At 36.3% G+C, this 20,025-nt stretch overlaps 2 protein-coding genes across 2 annotated transcripts; one reads left to right on the forward strand and one right to left on the reverse strand.

Annotated features, from left to right (window-relative positions):
• The first annotated feature begins 246 nt into the window (after nucleotides 1-246).
• Nucleotides 247-4,588, forward strand: LOC107037104 (GTP-binding protein Rheb homolog). The gene is made up of 4 exons (XM_015255469.2): nucleotides 247-472; nucleotides 2,429-2,619; nucleotides 2,699-2,906; nucleotides 3,241-4,588. The coding sequence occupies exons 2-4, from the start codon at nucleotides 2,499-2,501 to the stop codon at nucleotides 3,458-3,460; spliced, it is 549 nt and encodes a 182-aa protein (XP_015110955.1). The 5' UTR covers nucleotides 247-472; nucleotides 2,429-2,498; the 3' UTR covers nucleotides 3,461-4,588.
• An 8,108-nt stretch (nucleotides 4,589-12,696) lies between these two features.
• Nucleotides 12,697-19,731, reverse strand: LOC107038084. Its single transcript, XM_015256969.1, has 4 exons — nucleotides 19,654-19,731; nucleotides 16,354-16,470; nucleotides 13,810-15,781; nucleotides 12,697-13,617 (listed from the first exon to the last, which is right to left on the reverse strand). The coding sequence occupies exons 1-4, from the start codon at nucleotides 19,729-19,731 to the stop codon at nucleotides 13,403-13,405; spliced, it is 2,382 nt and encodes a 793-aa protein (XP_015112455.1). The 3' UTR covers nucleotides 12,697-13,402.
• Nucleotides 19,732-20,025: the final 294 nt, after the last annotated feature.

Raw genomic sequence — 20,025 nt, forward strand, 5'->3', positions numbered from 1 at the left:
TGAATAATTAATGAATTGATAAAATATAATTCATGAATATAATTAATGAATTGCCCAATAATATAATTCATAATTCATTAAATATAAAAATATTTAGTCAACGCAGAGTGCATGAATAAAATGTGACAAAAAAATCTAAAAAATAAAAATAAAGCCCTGAAAATTGTAAATTTTCAGTCATGAATTTTCTCTCACAGATAGCGCTTGGAGTCAATTCCACGTGTGGCATTCACCCCCGCAGCTCCATCTTGATCGATGTAAACTCACGGGACAAGCGGATCACTGTCCTTGCTTCCTCGTGAAAAGCAAAATACATAAGCAAGTGCGCGCGTTTGTAATTGAAGTCCGACTACTGCGCGACACAACAATCTCACGTATTTATTCTCCAATCCCAGTGGTATTGCTTCTGGATGAAAATAATCGAGTCACCGCTGTCAAGTCAACTGCTGATCCGGGATCAAGTGGTGAACAGGTAATAACATAAACACCTTTCAGGCATGACGTTACGCTTTGGGCCCTTTAACGCGCACTTCAGACGTACACCCACGCCCGTAGTTGCTCTTGCTCTTCCTCTCATGGAGTATTTCGTCAACATCAGTGTGGCCTATTTTTTGGGAAAATGAAAAATCCGAAAATAGAGGGAAGACGAGTCTCAATCGAATGACAATTGCTCTTGGAACGATGAGAAATCACTTCGGAGTTGAACTAATAATTCTGTTTTTTTCTTATTGCAACGCAATTTTTAATTCATGTGGAAGTGAATTACTCGTAATCGTAGTCCGAGCGATGCATTACATTAATTTGTTTATGTTCCACGGCGCATCCACACAATTTTGTGGGGCTTCTACGCATTTGTCGAGTGATCACGCACTTGTTCTTTCGAGGAAAATTTATCGTCCAATTTCGTAGTTTGCTTGGAGAACTTTGTCCTGTTGGCGTTGTTCTTGGCTTGACTGGAACACGTCTTCTGAGTTTTGTTTGTAAATTGGTCACGTTATCACGAGGGGTAATCACTCGGCATTAATTTGTACACTGGATTTCAAGGATTTGAGGGATTTTGATCTTTTTCGGGTTTCAAGGGTTTTTGTGATTTTATGAATTGGAAATCTGGGAAGACTTCAATGGTTTTAGGAGAGTTGCAGGGAATTTTAAAGGATACAAAAGAAATTTGGGAAAAATCTAGCGATATTTCGAAGGGTTTCCCTCAATGTTTCATAGGATTTCATGAGATAGATTTTTATTTCTGTCAGGGAATGCATAATTTTTTTTTGGGTTTCAAGGTTTTTTATGTTTTTATCATTTTATAAATTAGAAATCAGAAATTCCAATGATTTTCGGAGAGTTTCAGGGAATTTGGAAGAATACAAAAAAAGTTTCATAAAAATCTAGCCGATATTTCGAAGGATTTCCCCAAATGTTTCATAGGATTTCATGAGATAGATTTCTATTTCTGTCAAGGAATGCATAATTTTTTTTTGGGTTTCAAGGTTTTTTATGTTTTTATCATTTTATAAATCAGAAATCAGAAATTCCAATCATTTTCGAAGAGTTTCAGGGAATTTGGAAGAATACAAAAAAAGTTTCATAAAAATCTAGTCGATATTTCGAAGGATTTCCCCAAATGTTTCATAGGATTTCATGAGATAGATTTCTATTTCTGTCAAGGAATGCATAATTTTTTTTTCGGGTTTCAAGGTTTTTTATGTTTTGATGATTTTATAAATCACAAATCCAAAATTTCAATGATTTTTGAAGAACTTCAGGGAATTTCAAAAAATACAAAAAAAGTTTCATAAAAATCTAGCGATATTTAGAAGGATTTCCCTCGATATTTCATAGGATTTCATGAGAGAGATTTCTATATCATCTGCTCGAATTATCATGAAGGTCAGGGAACGCATAATTTTGTTATCGGATTTCAAGGTTTTCTATGATTTTATGAATTGGAAATCTGGGAAGACTTCAATGGTTTTTGAAGAGTTTCAGGGAATTTCAAATAAAAATCTTACGATATTTAGAAGAATTTCCCACGATATTTCATAGGATTTCATGAGACAGATTTCTATATCATCTGCTCGAGTTATCATGAAGGTCAGGGAATGACTTTTTTCCGGGTTTCAAGGGTTTTTATGATTTTATAAATCAGAAATCCGAGAAAATTTTAATGATTTACGAAGAGTTTCAGGGAATTTCAAAGGATACAAAATAAATGTCATAAAACTTCAACGATATTTCGCAGGATTTCCCTCGATATTTCATAGAATTTCATGAGATAGATTTCTATATCCCCTGCCCGGGTTATCATGAAGGTCAGGGAATGCATAGTTATCTCCGTGAAGTCACCATCAGCAATTGCGAAGAATGTAATTCTCGATTATAATCGGCTGTAATTACACAACATTGTAGGGGATTTATTTGTTTGTTGAAGGGTATAACCGGAGCATGATCGAGTCTTTATGGCTTATCCCTGAAGCCTTGAGAATAAAAAACAGATCAAGATGCCTCCGAAGCAGAGGAAAATAGCTATTATGGGGTACAGATCAGTGGGAAAGTCTTCATTGAGCATTCAATTCGTCGAAGGACAGTTTGTGGATTCTTATGATCCAACTATTGAGAATAGTACGTATGAAAAATATTATTCATTTGATTTGAAGTAAAAAACCGATTGATTAAATTATCAAAAAAATTTCAATTTCAGCATTTACTAAAAGTACTCGTGTAAATAGTCAAGATTACGAAGTTAAGTTAGTTGATACTGCTGGTCAAGATGAGTACAGCATATTTCCCACCCAGTATTCCATGGACATTCACGGTTACGTCCTCGTGTACAGCATAACAAGTGCAAAAAGTTTTGAAGTTGTACAGATTATCTACGACAAGTTGCTGGATATAACTGGAAAAGTTCAGTGAGTACATCCACCGAGGAAATTTTTTTTCTTCAAAACATAACAGTAGCAAAACGACAAAACGTTTCAAGTAAATTTTGACTATCGGTCAGTTTTCCGTGAATATCTCGGGATCCAAGGCAGATAGAATTTTTTTGTAATAACCTTTTTTGTAGATCTCAATCCGCCCTACAAAAAAGGTCATTACGAAAATTTAGCTATCTCCCTTAGATTCGGAGATATTCCCCGAAAACTCGGCTGCCAAGTCGACTTGGATAGTTTTACCCCTTCACTATTTAAAAATCAACATGTAACCAGCTGATTAAGCACTATCAATGAACTCCTCTGTTCACAGTGTTCCAATCGTTCTAGTTGGTAACAAAACAGATTTGTACGTAGACAGAATGGTGACGACAGAGCAGGGGAAACGTCTGGCTGACTCTTGGCACGCGGCATTCCTGGAAACGAGTGCAAAACAGAATGAATCAGTTGCTGATATATTTCATACACTGCTGATGGAGATTGAAAAGGCAGATGGCAATGTACAAGAAACTTCGAAGTGCATAATCTCTTGAATATAATGGAATTCAAATCTAGAACGATGATAATCATAATTAAACGAGACGCAGAGGGAGTCGACGCGTTTTATTTGAATTGATTAATACGCAGGTACCGAATGTGAGTCGTAAATCCGCCCCACTTATTTTCATTTTACTATTGAAAAAAGGTTTTACGTTGAATCCAGTGATTCATCGGTTGATGCATGGGATGCTGACACTGTATAGCTTTTTTGTCATCGGTATTTGCATTTAATCTTTAATTTAAGTAATTATTCAATTGCTATTTATATCGTCCTCTTTTATATTCATTGGTGCCGAAAATATTTATCTATTTAGTGAATTATCTGTTTTCTGGTCTCTCCAAAATGTGGATTATTCACTTGTGAAAACTATTCTGGTAGTTTTGTGCCTCCAAACATCAGCTGTATCATATAAATCAAAAAATTATCGAGTGGATTCAGTGTCATTGGTTTTTGCCTTGTCAGCATGAATCTTTTACATTTCAAAACCGAAGAAAAACGAAAACTCCGAGAATTTGAATGTTATAGAACATAATTTTCATAAAAATTAATCTTCTTACCTGTTCCATTGGGGTGTGTTTGTATAATGTGGAAGCAATTAAATACTGTATGTGTTCCTGGAGGAAAGTTCTGCTTGCAAGAATGCAATCAAACGACTATGCAGAGAAACAATGTAAATAAAGTAATAAAATCTTTGAATTGCATAATATAAAAATGTAGGGTATGTAATAAATTGAATAAAATGAGGGAAAATCTATTCCTAAAAATCAAAACACGTGTGAATCGTTTTTTTTTTAAAGTTATCCCAGTAGTTGTGTGCCTCATTTACATTTGAAACTCAATGAAAACAAAAATTTCAATAATTGCATTATAATACAATGACATTTTCATAAAAATTAATCTTCTTACCTGTTTCATTGAAGTGTTTGTATAAGGGTGGAAGCAATCAAATACTGTATGTGTTCCTGGGGGAAAGTTGTGCTTGCAAGAATGCAATCAAACGACTATGCAGAGAAACAATGTAAATAAAGTAATGAAATCTTCGAATAGCATAATATAAAAATGTAGGGTATGTAATAAATTGAATAAAATGAGGGAAAATCTATTCCTAAAGATCAAAACACGTGTGAATTGTTTTTTTAAAGTTATCCCAGTAGTGGTGTACCTCATTTACGTTTGAAACAAAAGGAAAACAAAAATTTCAAGAATTTAATTATAATACAATGACATTTTCATAAAAATTAATCTTCTTACCTGTTTCATTGAAGTCTTTGCATAAGTGTGAGAGCAATCAAATACTGTATGCAGATAAAAAACGTAAATAAAGCAACAAAATCATTGAATTAAGCAATATAAAGATGTCGGGTATGTAATGAATTGAATAAAAACGAGGAAAAATCTACCCCCAAAGTTTAAAACTCACAAGTATTTTTTTGAACATGAAAGGTACCATTTATTTGGGTTAAACCAGTTACATAGAAAGGACACTTTGAATAAAACCGAACTTCCAGCCGTTAGCAGGTTCAAAGATATACATAAAATGTTTTTCTTTTCGTCTCACAATGCGATTCATCATCGCCCAGCCGTCGCAATCCCATTACAAATTAAAAAAAAAACCCAACGGCACGCTAAATTGTTTTCACAGCATTACAAACGGACATAATATCATCAGAAACATTTTTAAGATTTCTTTCATCAATTTATGCATTCACTTAGTGAATTATTCACCATCACACGAATAATCTGAATGGACTCCCCTAAACCCAAGCACCTTGGAAAAATCTCTGAACAAAATGATTTTACTGCGTATCAATGACCAAGCGCAACTACTCTGGTCCTTCCACAATCTACTTCTCTAATTTAATCGTCTCATCAATTATCATCGGTCATTTTAATGTCAATTGCTTCAAGAATATTCTCTCCATCAAATATCCACAGTAATAAGTGTAAACTATTTAAGGTACAAACAGGAATTTTACAGGCGGATTACAATTAAGCTCGGGGGAATCATTACCAATAATCTATAAATTGAAAAGTAAATTTGCAAAGACACGTTCTGAGATTTATTTATTATCATTAACTCCGTTCACGCCCTCGTCTCAATCACGAAATTGACAAAACACTTGGCAAGCGATTGGTAGAAAAGAATTGGAAGGAGACGAGTTCGTGAATTACTCTCAGATGCACATTAACATTAATTAATTATTCTCATTATTCCATTCACATTTGTTTTTATTCAGAAGGGAAGACCGTCCTCCAGTTGAGTATCTCGAGTAAGTCGAACTTATAAAAATGAAATGATTATTGATTATTAAACCTCAGGAGGACGCACCTTGCCAGTCTAATTCGAAGCGCATGTATGTGGTTTTTTTTCATCATTTTATTGAGCAAGAATCTAATCCCTCTTTCCGTCCCAACTTCATCTAACTAGCGGACTAAGAGCTAATGATTCAACTACACGTGGAGTTCGCACTGCTTCGGCGTTCTGCCCCAAAGATACAATTCTCCCCTGAATCTCTCGATTAAAAAAATATATAAAGAAAAGAAAAATGCGTATTCAGCGATCGATTGAATAGAATGTCATTCAAGACGAAACGTCACGACGAAAACATTATTTTTGGAGCAGAGCGCTGGTACGTGAGAGCGAACGGATCGGCGATTTTTCCTTGGGACTTTGAAAATTTTTACTAACAAACCCTCGCGTGCACACTGCGGGGGCACAGTTATAGGTACAGCACATTATTGACAATTATTATGACGGATTTCTTCATCTTTTTATCATTCTCATCATTACTATCTAACATTATTAATTAGGTACAGCTTTGTGCACGGTGGTCGTTGTGATAGAGTTAACAGATAGACGGTGACACTGCGAAACCATCTGACCCATTACGTTCAACATTTTAATCGTAATTTCATTGATTTTTAGGTTTTACGCAATCGACGATTTTCTCACTTGGGTGCGTACGGAGTATATAAAGGTATTTTTTTGTTTTTTTAATTTTTTTTTTGTTCTACCACAGCCCATTTAACGATATATATTAATTCAATATATTAATATGATATAATTAATACGTATCAATCATACAATATGCGAAAAGAGAAGGGAAATTAGTTAGTCTGAACCAAGATAAAACCCATAATTCTAATCCACTATGACTATGTAATGGATAGCCACACGTATTAAAGAATTTAATAGGAAACTAGCGCTTTCTCCAAGAAACTCTATTGAAAAATTATTTGTTTTTGCGCCAATGCTATTGATGAATTTTGATTTTTCTGTACAAAATTCTTGGGCATAAATTTACCAATTTTTTTTCGTTATGTTTTTACTTTTTTCTCATAATAAAATCCAAGAAAAAAAAGGAAAATTCTTGTTCTAAAAGTCTAAATAAGAAAGAAATAATTCCAATATAATGAATTATATGAAAAGCTCAAGACCGATATGCTTTTTTCATGAACAAATCTATTGAAAAAAAACATGAGATTTACACAATTTTTTATGAGATTGGCGCAATAAACAAGTCTAATTTTCTTCGGAAAAGCGGTAGAATTTCCTATTCAATTTTCCCGTACGTTTAATATTTGCATACAACCGTTCTCTGGCACGCACCCTCTCCCAGTGCATTATTTTCACAGAATAGGGACAACACTAGAGAAATACTGATCGCTGAATGATTCATTAGTAACGAACAAAAGGACTCGGTACGGGAATACCTTCGATGGAAGCTAAACCATTGGTTCCTATCACGATTCTAATCAGGAGGCAAGTGTAATCTCTAATAATAATTTTATCGTCTTAGAAATTCAACTATCTCTTTGTAGACTAGGTAATCGCTCTCTGCTTTCAAAAATAAAGAGATATCGAAGAACGTGAAAAATATAGTTATACTCAAAAAAAAACAAAAAGAAAATAAATACAATGAGTGTACTCTAGTCTGGCAGTCTCGTGCCCATTTTCTATCTCAAATCATCACTGTAGACACGAAAATAAAGAAATTAATAACTATGCAAAGGTAACTGATTTTTACGCAGGAGCTATCGTCATCTCGTCGTAATGATATTCAATAATGGATATTTTATGATTGATAAAATATTACTCTTCCACGTATTTATGTTATTCTCATGAAAACTAGAAAAATACTAATATAGTTATAAAACTAGCCAAGGTTTGACACGACACTTTGGACTTGCCTATTATCCTTTTTTTTCACTTAAAACGAGGAACAAAAAAATTAGTAGATAAATTATAATCTTCAAAGCACAGATCTATAATTCTGTCTATGCCATTTAATGGTACTACACAGTCGTTACACCAACAGTGTCATTCCAATGCGAATTCAACATCTAATTGATTTTTTATTCTTAAACTATCACACCTAACCCGAAGATATCGAAGATTAACAAAGTGAATTAATAATTAAGTTTTCACCGTTGTTTCAAGCCTCGACATGCCAGTCAACGTGGATTCATCTAATTTTACCAGCTTCTCTGTTATTTAAATCGTTTTTAATCCAGAATTTTAGTTAACGATTTTGAAAGCACGAATCAAGCATTCGATCTCTAAACGCGGTTTATTGCACGGTCTATCGAGCGTCTCCAATTTTATTCTAACTGAATTCCTCCCAATAGCAAGTATTGTCGGCTCGACACGGAGTTGAGTCTTCCTCAATCAAATTTTTCATTCAACGTGGAAATCTTGTGGGGAAATAATTGAATCGGGCTCGCAAGGACTTCATAACGCTAAATGTCTCGCGTAGAGAACTTTATCATACGTTTTAAATATATTATTGTAACGTAGTCGTTGTACAATGTTCCAATGGTCCACAAATCGAGTATATTAAAATCTATTCACCGTTCACTCTTGTTCAATATCTTTTAAAAAAATTTCCCCCAACTTTTATTATTTCCTGTCACCCTTGTCTTAATTCTCTATTACCTAGTTCGTCAATTATCTATCCAGAATTTTCCCTTTTTTCCCCTCTCGTTATTTAAACTCTGAAAGCAGTGTAACAAGATTGTCTAATGTTTATCTGGTTAAACTTCAGTTCATGTTAAAGGAAAAATGTTTAAAAACAAATTGCGAGCACGTTGAAGAAGCACGAAGGTGACTGGAAATGTCGGTGAGAAAAACTTGCGTTTCCCTGAGAATAAACTCATGTTTCGATAATTCCCTTGTCGCTGGAAAATAAAGCCTTAAAAAAATGTTTTTCGTTGCCATTTGATTGAGGAGCCGCCACGAATTTTGATCGATTTAAAATTCACCTTAAAAGCTAGGAAAACATTCAAACATTGACATTTTTATCTATGAACTGCTCGAATTATCGTCAATTCCGCGCGACAGTTCGCTAGGGATTTTTAGAATAAAGCTCTGTGTTTTGCACGAAAACAAATGCGATTGATTTATCATTGATTTTATCGTTTGTTCAGAGACGCTCTTTTTAAATTGACAATAATACATCGAGACATTTTCCAGAATCGATGGCATTTATCCACTCGGTCTTCAATACAAATGCCGAAACAGTTTGATAACTTCAACTATTCGAAAATAATCGCTAAAAGATGAATCAATAAATCAAATAAAGATGATATTCGATTGATATGAAAATTCGATCAGTGTTAAAAGGAAAAAATAAAATATATCCATTTGGTTGAGTGCCCTTAGGGCACGTTTCGATATGATCTGGAAAATCGTCAGTTTTTTCCAGAATAATTGTCTATGTACAATTGAAAAAATTTACAATTAATTCTCTCGAAAAATTAATCAATCGTATTTAATTAAATGACTCGTTATTTAAAAAAACGACCTGCACCTGAAGCGATCTAGTCAGTCTGAGTATTACGTAAAAAATGTTGAGTTTTTGAAATTTTCAGTTATTTCGTTCAATTATCATTTTTAATCTATTTTATCAATGCAAAGCGGACGTTGAAAATTACTTGCGAAGACCGTATGTACGTTTACGTTCATTTAACATTAATTACGCTAAAAATAACACCCGATTGAGGGTCTTAGGACGCATCTCGGATAAAAGTTTAGTGCACACTTCTATCAAATTTAATTTCTATTTCTCCTTTCATCAATAATTTTGCGATTAATCGAGTATTCAATTCGCCTGCGACCGTTGTGTTACGTGACCAATCCCAGATACGTTTGATATGCACGCGAGAATTATTCGTATAATTAATTCCTCGCTAGAATAATTCTCCCAATCTATGCATGTTCCTATGGTAATAATTTATATATCATTTTTTAATCCTCTTTACCCGAATACTTTCGCGGGTTTAATGCATCAATAACCCTCCCACAATACATATCCCTCTCGTTTATCCCCCTATGCCATATATATTTGTATAATATAATAGTCATTGGATATTTATGTTTAACGTTAATATAGTTTTCTTATTAAACCAGACTTGTAATTTTCACATTGAGCCATCTATAACATTACAGCTACCGTTGGAAGCCGAAGCAACCATATATTTTTTTGTGATTTTTTTTTTAGTTTTTAATCAACACCCGTTGTTACAATTGCGCAAACACCGTGAGAAAAAAATGGTTGAGAAAAATCTGATGTAAAAGCGAGTTGAACTCGAAGATGAGTGAATGAAAGCAATTCATTTAATAAATATAATTCTATTTAGCTCTATTTTAAATTTGGTTCAATGTCTTTTTTCATTTCGTTAGTAAGAAGTGAACAGTTTTTAAGAAAAATCGGACGTAAAAGCGAGTTTTTACCCATTATAATTTTAGAAATGAATTTCCGACTGAACTGAACAGTTTTGAGTCACGATGAAAATTCATTCAACAAATAATTTCTTTTATCATGCCGAAAATATTGAATAAAAAATTCAAATAAACTCAAAGATTAATGAAGCAATCAATTCCGTAAAAACAGTTCTATTGATCTCAATCCTAAATTTGCTTCAATGTTTTTTCCTTTAATTGTTTCTAAAAATTCATGCCGAAAAGATCGAATGAAAAGTGAAATGAAAAATCGAATGTAAAAGCGAGTTTTTACCCATTATAATTTTAGAACTGGATTTTCTGCTGAACTGAACGGCTTTGCGTCGCGATTCAAATCAATTCAACAAATAACTCCACTTGTCATGCCGAAAATATTGAATAAAACCTGAAAATAAACTCGAACCCGCATTTAGCTGTGAATTACTTGGTCGTGGGAAAAAACCTTTAGTGCAATAACCAGCGGTAAAAGAACCCCAAACCAGCCTCAAAAATAGAACATCACGATGAACATCGCATCAGAATACCTAATGGACAATAGATATTGAAAATTCACGTATCAAGATATGCTTGTCTAGTCGCGCGAGCATTGGTCATTTCTTTAAAAGTAATTTAGATTTAATCAAGTGTTCTCTTTAAATTAATACTCCACCGCGGTAATTATTGAATCACGCAAGTGATCAACGCCCAATATTCCGCGAAATTCGCTCTATTCGATAAACTTTATGAATTGTTTTTACTTTTTTTTTTTTTCAAGTAGTACATAGTAGTATAATATCACATGCAATTAAAATAGGATTGTCGGACACGTAACCTACTAAGTTAGAACTTCAGCTATGACCCTATTCAATTCAATATTAATCGTGACCATGTGCTTGTAATGAGGTGAATTTCTCCCTAAACATTTCGTTATTTTTTTCAACTTCGTTATGAATTCCAGCTTTTCTAACTCGTCACTAGCCTGCACTTACTGCCTATCCCTCTCTTTACGGAACATTTCTAGCGCAAACACCCTGCTAAATTGCCCTACTGTGCACTCCTATACATACGCAAGTTTATTTAAGCATTTGGAAATTTAACAAAGCGGGGTTTTTATTCATTGTTTCGTTTCCATTGTGGTCCTTACTTATGGCGGTTGCTCAGAGGCATTTTGTGGTTCAGTTTTCCCTCGAAAAAAAAAAAAAAAACAATATTTGCCCCTGTAAGGATTAAGTACACGCTAAAACCCCTCGTGAATATAGTTTATTTAATTTAGTATTTTGATCGCGAGAAGGATCTAGGGGCGACTCAATTGGCATTAGTTTTATCACAGTTAATACAATAGATTTTCATGCCTGAAAAATGCTTATATATTTTTTTAGAGACCTCAAAGCACCGCTGAACCTAGTACGATTATTAAAAATATTAAAAAATACATATAAAAAAGGAAATTGCGATTGTTACGGGGTGAATATATTCGGTTAATAGTTGTTTTATAAATAGCGAAGGGTGAAATAAAATGTAATAAAAATGGAGTATTACTGACGAGTGAAGAGGTTTTGGGTTCCAGTAGAAGACTGAAAAATTCTGGTAAAAAATCTACGTGAAAATTGCTCACGTTTATCAAACTCTCATCGTATCTCGATAACAGTTAATGGAATAGGAATAAAATGCTAGAGTTACTCGAGGCGTAAGTAAATAGCATCAGTGAGTCAGTTATTGGGCATGTTTTTTTTTCGATTTAGGTCACGCATTAATATGTATAGTAAAACTTTCAAACAATTGCACTTGACTCGGGAAAATAGCCCAAGCCCTTTGTGTCTGTGGATGCATTATGTGTGTTGTTTTTTTTAATACTCCTCGCAGTATTTCGCGTACATGTATCTGTGATTGCTCGCGCGCAAGCAGTTTACATACAAATACGTGTTTAATTACGTGTACACGTGGAACAGTACGATGGACAGCATATTTGGATTGCTTCGTTTAAACACCTAGGATTATTTCGACAGCAAATATCGAAACAGTTATTTCTCGTTTACTTTTTTTTTGGTTTTTTAAATCTATTCACACTATCTGACACACATTTTGGGTCACACACGTAAGGAAGGCCACATTGAACTAGTCTAAAAACATTTCTTCACATAGTTTTTTTGAGGGGAATACCCAGAGGGTGATTCTCTTTCTAGTTATTTCATCAGTTATTCTTTTCGTAGAACTTAGTGCGAATCTTTCGATCTACATCTTCACGGGTTAAAAAATTTAATAGAAAAACTGAGCGCTCTCTTTCAGGAATTCTATTGAATTGCTATTGGAATTGTGTTGAAGATTGTATTGGTTTTTTACGCCAATTCTGTTGAAGATTATGCAATCCCATTATTTCCTGTAGGAATTCTTGGAGATAAGTTTTCCAATTTTTTTCTGTTGTATTTTCATTTGCTTCTCATGATAAAATCCAAGAACAAAAAAGTTGGAAAATTTTTGTTCAAGAATTCTTACAGAAATAACGCCGGTAGAATGAACAAATGTCTATCGCAAAGCGTACGTGAAAGTTACATGATTTTCAAGAGAATTGGCGCAAAAACAAAAAGAATTCTACAAATGGAATTCCAATAGAAATTCAATAGAATTTTCTAGCGAAAGCCCTAGGATACTCTATTCAATTTTTCGTACATGTGTCTAAGCGAGTTTGAACTATTAAAGATTTTTTTACGAAAATTTTCAGACTACGCACCTTCTCGACACTTTGAAGTCTTTAAAAATGAGTTTAAAGAGGTCGAAGGGCATCATCTCCAATCAAAAAAGACTAATGAAACATAGAAGTGGAAAAAACATCGATAAAATCCCGCACATACTCTCACAAGTTCCAAATAAATTAGTAGTAAAATGCCTCACTTCGATTTCTTCGTATGTAAATTTTAGAGTTCGTTATTTTGGGTAAAAAATTCGCGACGTGGAATTGACAGCTTCAATGATTTTCAAAATCCTCCAGTGGATTGTTCTCGACAAGGTATCAGGGCATTCTCACGAGAAAAAGCTTCGACGCGTTAGCACCAAGATTCCGGAAAAAAACAGAGTTTTCCCCCAATCATAAAAAAACTGTCAGCGGAACGAAGAGTTTTCCAGTTAGCGAACGCAATCAAGAACGGATAGCTGTAACTCGGAGTTTATTTTGTGAAGTAAAATTGAGCTGACCTCGGTGTGCTTCGAGCAACATTGCTAGGTACTAGGGGTGAAGCTGTCTGCATCACCAACAATTGGCTGCGTCTCACCTTGTGTAACTGGTATTATCGCATCCTTCGATGTTTCAACAATAGTTTTTTCGATGTCCTTGTTGTGAAGAAGTGTAGCCTGCATTGCATTGAACATTCCAGTTCTCGCTAGTCTCGAGGCCTTTGTGAGCTCACGAATGCTGTTGGCCAGAGCCAGAATATCTGTGATAAGAAACAATGACAGAATGAATACCCAAGATAACGGGGGAAATTAATCCAATAGTCAACCGTAAACAACAGTTGATTTAACAACAAAATTCCCCGAATGATTTTTTTTCTAGAAAAAATCAACTGCTTTCCCCTCACTAATGACCAAATTGTCTCAATAACGTTTGACTACCAAGAGATGTTTACCTTTATCATCCTGAATGGGACTGCAGTGTGGATTATCCTTCTGCCTCTTATTAGCATGTGCAATCTCCTTCTTCCTGCACTCCTGCACAAATTTAATTGACTCCAGCCAGTACTCCATAGCCTTGTGTACCCTCTCATTCATACTAGCCCCCCTCAAATGCTCCATCTTGGCGATCAGAGTGATGACACGAGCATGCTCCCTCAGATGATCGATAATGAGCCTGTCAGCACGTGAAGGATTGCCCTGAAGCCTTGGTACAGGGATATTATTAGCACTGGTGACTCTCTTCCCTGGGAAATGAGCAGCCAGGCCGGCCTCGCACTTCTTCCTCTCCTTCTCCAGCTGCTTGAACTGCTCGAAGGTCTGCTCAAGCCTCATGTGGAGGAGTGACGAGGGTCCAGCTCGCCTCGTGGACCTCACGTTGCCCCTGAGGCCCATCCCCCCAGACAGAACAGACATCGAGTGCAAGGAAGGAACAGCTGAGATGACAGGCATCAGAGATGGAAAGACTCCAGGTCCAGCAGGTGCTCCTCCCCTCATGAGTCTTGGATTCAAAAGCACATCGGGCACTGACATCTGGAGCTGCTGACGCTGCTTCATCATCAGGTGATTGAGAACACTGGGATCCATGGAAGCCCTTGCCAGTGCCAAATGGGCATTGGAGGTGTATCCAATGTCCCCAGCCAACTCAAATGGATCCATCTGGTAGCCACAGCTTGGATTCCCAGGACGTTTCACCCCATTCTGATACACTGGACTCTGCAGGGGCTTGAGGCTCTCAGTACTGGCAGTGAAACGGTGGTGATACCCATTGTCAACAGGATAATTGTACTTTGGAGATTGGTCCATGCTCTGGGAGTTTACACTGCGGGCAAAACGCATCTGATAGTTGTTGCTCTGTTCCTTCTGCTTCAGCTGGGGACTCAACATCTTCAGGAGAGTCTCGTCGATCTTCGGAGTCATTGGTCTGTACTCGGTATTTCTGACCTCAGGATACTCACTCCCTGGTGGATATCTTCCTGGCTGCATTGCTCTGTAGTTCGTCTCGATGGGCTTCTCCATCTTGTAGCTCTGGTGCTGGGGCTTCTGGGGCTGCTGGAGGTATCTGTGCTCGTTGTGCATCATGTTGGTCAGGCCCTCCTGCATCTCCTCGAAGTTGTTGCGTTGGTAGTTTTTGTAGCAATTGTGGAGAACACTGTCTGCTGGGGAGAATCGTTGCAGGGGGGAGTTGGAGAGGAATCCAGAGTCTCCACTCATGTCTGTCATTGCTGATACTGGACTGTAGGTGGGGGCGTTTGTCGATGTGTTGTACGAGTCGTGGATGTTGATTACTGGGGTTGAGTGGTGATTACTCGGGTTCACCATCGAATTGGGAATCTCCATGTCACTGATGCCAATTGTGTTGAAGTTCATGTCGGGATTTGAACATGCTGGGGAGTGCTGGTAATTTCCAAAAACGTCTTTTGGGTAGTCTGGGGACAGGAGGTTCTCCGTCCAGTTGGGTGGCTGGTAATTGAAGCCGTTTGTTGTTGTCAGTAGTCCATTGCCAAGGGCAGCATAATTTCGGGGGGTGTTCATGTCGGTGGAGTTCATTGGCCTCTGGTGCTCCACTCGCTGACTGTGGATCATGCCGTTCATGTAGTCGTTTGATTTTTCGTTTCGTGAGATGCAGTCGTTCAGGGTTAGACCCTTCAGGTTCACGCCGCAGAGGTAGTCTCGGGGCTCCTCCAGGTTTTGGGTACCTGGTAGCCTTGGGTAGGGGTACTGAAGGGGAACTGTCGTGTCATAATTGTCTGGGCAGTTTCGAGGTTTTAGTCGTGATTGTAGGTCGTATTGATACGTTGGATTTCCGTTGTAGTGATTTGTGTACGCCTCGACGTTTCTTATCGGCTCGTCGTCCAGAATTTTTGCGACGAGATCGTTCACCATTGAGTTGTTGAGATCCTGGCACTCCTCGTCGTCCAGTGTTGTCTGGTAGAAGTGGAATTGTTTTGGTGGAATTAGTTGGGTTTCTTTTATGCAGATGAATTTTGTCGTTCGGCGTAACATTTTCTACTGAGACATTCTCTATAGAAATTTCTCGACATGAATTCTCGCGGTTTTTTTTCACTCTATTTCTTTTCTTTTCATTAATTCAGTAGCGAAGTGAGAAAACGGTTCAAGTCGACTTATCTCTCAGTTGAGTTTTTGAGAAATATTTCCGAATCTAAGGGAGATAGCGAAATTTCCGTAATTACATTTGTTGTAGCTCTCAATGCGCTCTACAAAAAAGGTTATAACAAAAATTTTGCTATCGCCCTTAGATTCCGAGATATTCATTGGAAACTGGCCGATAGTCAAAATGTACTTGAACCGTTTTACCACTTCGCTGCTGAATTTGTTTTTGTTAGAAAATTTGAGCCGGATTTCTCCAGAAAATATCTCCGTAGGACGAAGTGGATGGGAAAATGGAATTCTATTGATTTTGTCAGTGAAATTTTAAGAACGAAATCTCGAGAATTACGACGATTGGATGATATTCGTGAATTTCATGAGAAAATTACTTTGTGATTGGAGTTTCTGCCCAGCAGATCATAGCTCCAGGGGTTGTATTCCCTGCATCTGTTGTCAGTGATGCAGCCACTTCCTGGTGCCTCAAACATGTCGATACCACTCTCAACCTGATAGTAACACAACAGATAAAAAATTAACGAGAGAGTGAAAAATTACGTCCAAAATATGTTGGAGTTGCAGGGCACATGACGCAACGGTGGAGCCACGTAAAAAATGGAGTTGAAAATAATTGATATGAAAAAATGAGAGCAAAATTCTCTGGAGTGTTCTACCGATTATTGAACATTGAGATGTATTTATTGTAATATTTGACAGCTGATATATGATCAGGCTGTCTCCGTGCGGTGAATGTGTGTGTGGCACAGTTACAATTGGTTGTCCTGGAATCCAAAAACGGCGATTCAGAGGTGTAAGCACTTTGATGGGTATTTTATGTGATTTATTGTTGAAATAATTGTCTCAGTGTGCACCGGAACGCGAGAGGGTACCTTGACAGTGTTGTGAACATTGTTGTAGGTAGTTGGGATGAGATTTTGCACCTTAGACAGAGCCATTTATCAAGGATCACCTACGCCGCCTGCCATTACCCGTTTCACTCGCTCACTAACTGAACCCGTATGCGCCTGTCGAATCCCCACCGCTATCCACTTTTCACTCGGGTTTCGGTGGGCTATATATACGTCGAAAACGTCGCATTTACCGGCGAACGAACACCACCCGCGACTCTGTCTTGTTTTCGATGTAATATGATTTTTCGACGGGATGAGGAACAGTGGAGAAACAAAGGAAATTGAAACAAAAAAGGAGTGTGAGCAGACGGATACGAAAGGGAAAAATTGTTGAAAAATCATTTCTGACTTGAGGGGATGAATTATCAGAAGAGAATTGTAAATTCTGGTGATTTTTTTTCGTAAGAAGGATGAGAATACGCACTGAGAAAAAAAATTACTTTTGTCAAGGAATCATTTTCTTGGGAGAAGAATCAATTTTTTTAGGAGCGCATTTCTCCGGACCAGTTAGTCCCAGGTGGTTCAAGTCCATCTCCAAATATTACAATTATGCTGAATTATGGGATGATTATGCTGTATATGATCTTGAATGAACTCCGTTGACAACTGTTAACATTTAGAATTATTACAAAATATTTTAGGCAAGAAAATCTCAAATTTGAAAAAATCGAAAAATAATGAAGGCTGTTCATTCATGGTCATATGTAGCATACTCATCTCATAATTGAACATAACTGTAACATTTGGAGATGGACGTGGACCACCTAGGAATGACTGACTTGGAGAAATACGCTCTTAAAAAAAAAATTCTTCTCCCAAGAAAATGATTCCTTGGCAGACGTAATTTTTTTTCTCAGTGCGAAAGTTAATATTTTTGAATCGAGGAGGATGGAGAAAAATGGACACTCCACTTTTTTTCAGTGTTCATAGCTTAAACAAATTTAGTAATTGAGCTAATTCTATTTTATTTTGCATGGAAAGAAAAATTGGTCAATTTCATTAATAATTTTGGAATGGGATGAGGAATAGTGGAGAATCAAAGGAAATTGAAAAAGAAAAGGGGTGTGAATGGAGGAATATGGAGGGGAGAAATTGTTGAACACTCATTTCTCACATGGGGGGATAAATTCTGAGAAGAGAATTGTAAATTCTGGTGATTTTTTTCGTAAGAAGGATGAGAATACGAAAGTTAATATTTTTGAATCGAGGAGGATGGAGAAAAATGGACACTCCACTTTTTTTCAGTGTTCATACCTTAAACAAATTTATTAATTGAGCTAATTCTATTTTATTTTGCATGGAAAGAAAAATTGGTCAATTTCATTAATAATTTTTGAATGGGATGAGGAATAGTGGAGAATCAACGGAAATCGAAACAAAAAAGGGGTGTGAGCGGACGGATACGAAGGGGAAAAATTGTTGAAAAATCATTTCTGACTTGAGGGGATAAATTCTCAGAAGAGAATTGTAAATTCTGGTGATTTTTTTTCGTAAGAAGGATGAGAATACGAGAGTTAATATTTTTGAATCGAGAAGGGTCGGGCAAAATGGACACTTGACTTTGTTGCAGTATTCATAACTCAAATAAATTTATCAATTGAATTGAGGTAATTCTATTTTATTTTCCATGGGAGCAAAAATTAGTTTATTTCATTAACAATTTTAAGAATACGAAAGTTAATATTTTTTAATCGAAAAGGATGCGGCGAGCTGGACACTTTTTATTATTCTTTTCAATGTTCATAACTCAAACAAATTCATCAATTGAATTGAGTTCATTCTATTTCATTCTCCATGGGAACAAAAGTTAGTTCGTTTCATCAACAATTTTTCAACGAGATGAGGAACAGTGGAGAAACAAAGGAAAATAAAACAAAAAAGGGATGTGAGAGAACGAATATGAAGAGGGAAAAATTGTTGAAAAATAATTCCTGACATGGGGCAATAAATTCTGAGAAGAGAATTGTAAATTCTAGTGATTTTTTTATTTGATGGATAAGAATGCGAAAGTTAATTATCACTTCAATCTGCAAATGTTCAGAAATCAGAAATAAATTTATCAATAAGGCTAATCTCAAAAGAGAATAATTTTTTTCATGAAAAAAAAAAATTATTCCATTTCGTTAACAACTTGACGAGTTATTAACATTTCAGAAAAAGTAAAAAATAAATATTCTACATTCAATCATTCCGAGGAATTATAATAGTAATTCGTGTATCAACAGGATTCATTTCCGAATTCTGTATTCCCAATTCAAGAACGTGGAACATTTTTTCCACCTCGTAATTTTGTAAAAGAATGGAACAGGATTTTTCACCCCCATTAACGCATCCACATAATAAATAAATAATAAACAAAAATTTAAAAAATAGTTCAACAAGAGAATAAAGCGAATGTAATTCTCGGGAAAATTCCCTGCGAACAATCAATCGCCAGTACTCGGCGCACACCAACGCATTGAGGCCTTTTATTCCTTAAATAAATATTGGAACAATAGTTAACGTTATTCCCTGTCGATTCATCCAGTTAAAGTACCATCGAGGGGTAGTAGATGCGTTTTATTTTGTTTTTAACGTCCTCCAATTCCTAGAACGACATAGGCCCTCGAATTCTTCTGGGAATCGGAGAAACGGCCGGTGCTTCCCGGAATCAATTCTTTATACTCTCGTACATCGGAGATAACGAGAACACAACGCGGGAAATAATCGATGAAAGATGCTCATTGATCAGATTGAGGATTAATTGATAAGAGGAATAATAAATTGGTTTTATTCACTTACACTCATCGGGGGCCTCATTCTGCCGATCTCGTCGCCCATGATCGGATCAATCTGCACCCTGAGGAGGGGCAACGCCATTGTAATCATCTATTTAATCTCTACTCTCGATTAAAGACACTAAGACTCGTTATTAACGACTTGTCAATTGTTAACAGGTATAACTGTGCACTTTTTGGGAATCAAATGAATTGATGAACCACACTAGTCGCTCGGGACGTCTTGCTGGTTCAAGACGCCGGTAGACAGTGAAAATTGGCGGACTGGAGGTGCCCGGAAGTGGAGATGCCAACGCCATCTCACGAATCTCCCGCTCAAATTATGAATCCATGATATTTTCTCTTCACTTTCATGCAGTGTTCATAATGTATTTTC

The sequence above is a fragment of the Diachasma alloeum genome, unplaced genomic scaffold (assembly GCF_001412515.2).
Source record: "Diachasma alloeum isolate Michigan unplaced genomic scaffold, Dall2.0 Dall_scaffold_00177, whole genome shotgun sequence".
Classification (NCBI taxonomy): Eukaryota; Metazoa; Arthropoda; class Insecta; order Hymenoptera; family Braconidae; genus Diachasma; species Diachasma alloeum.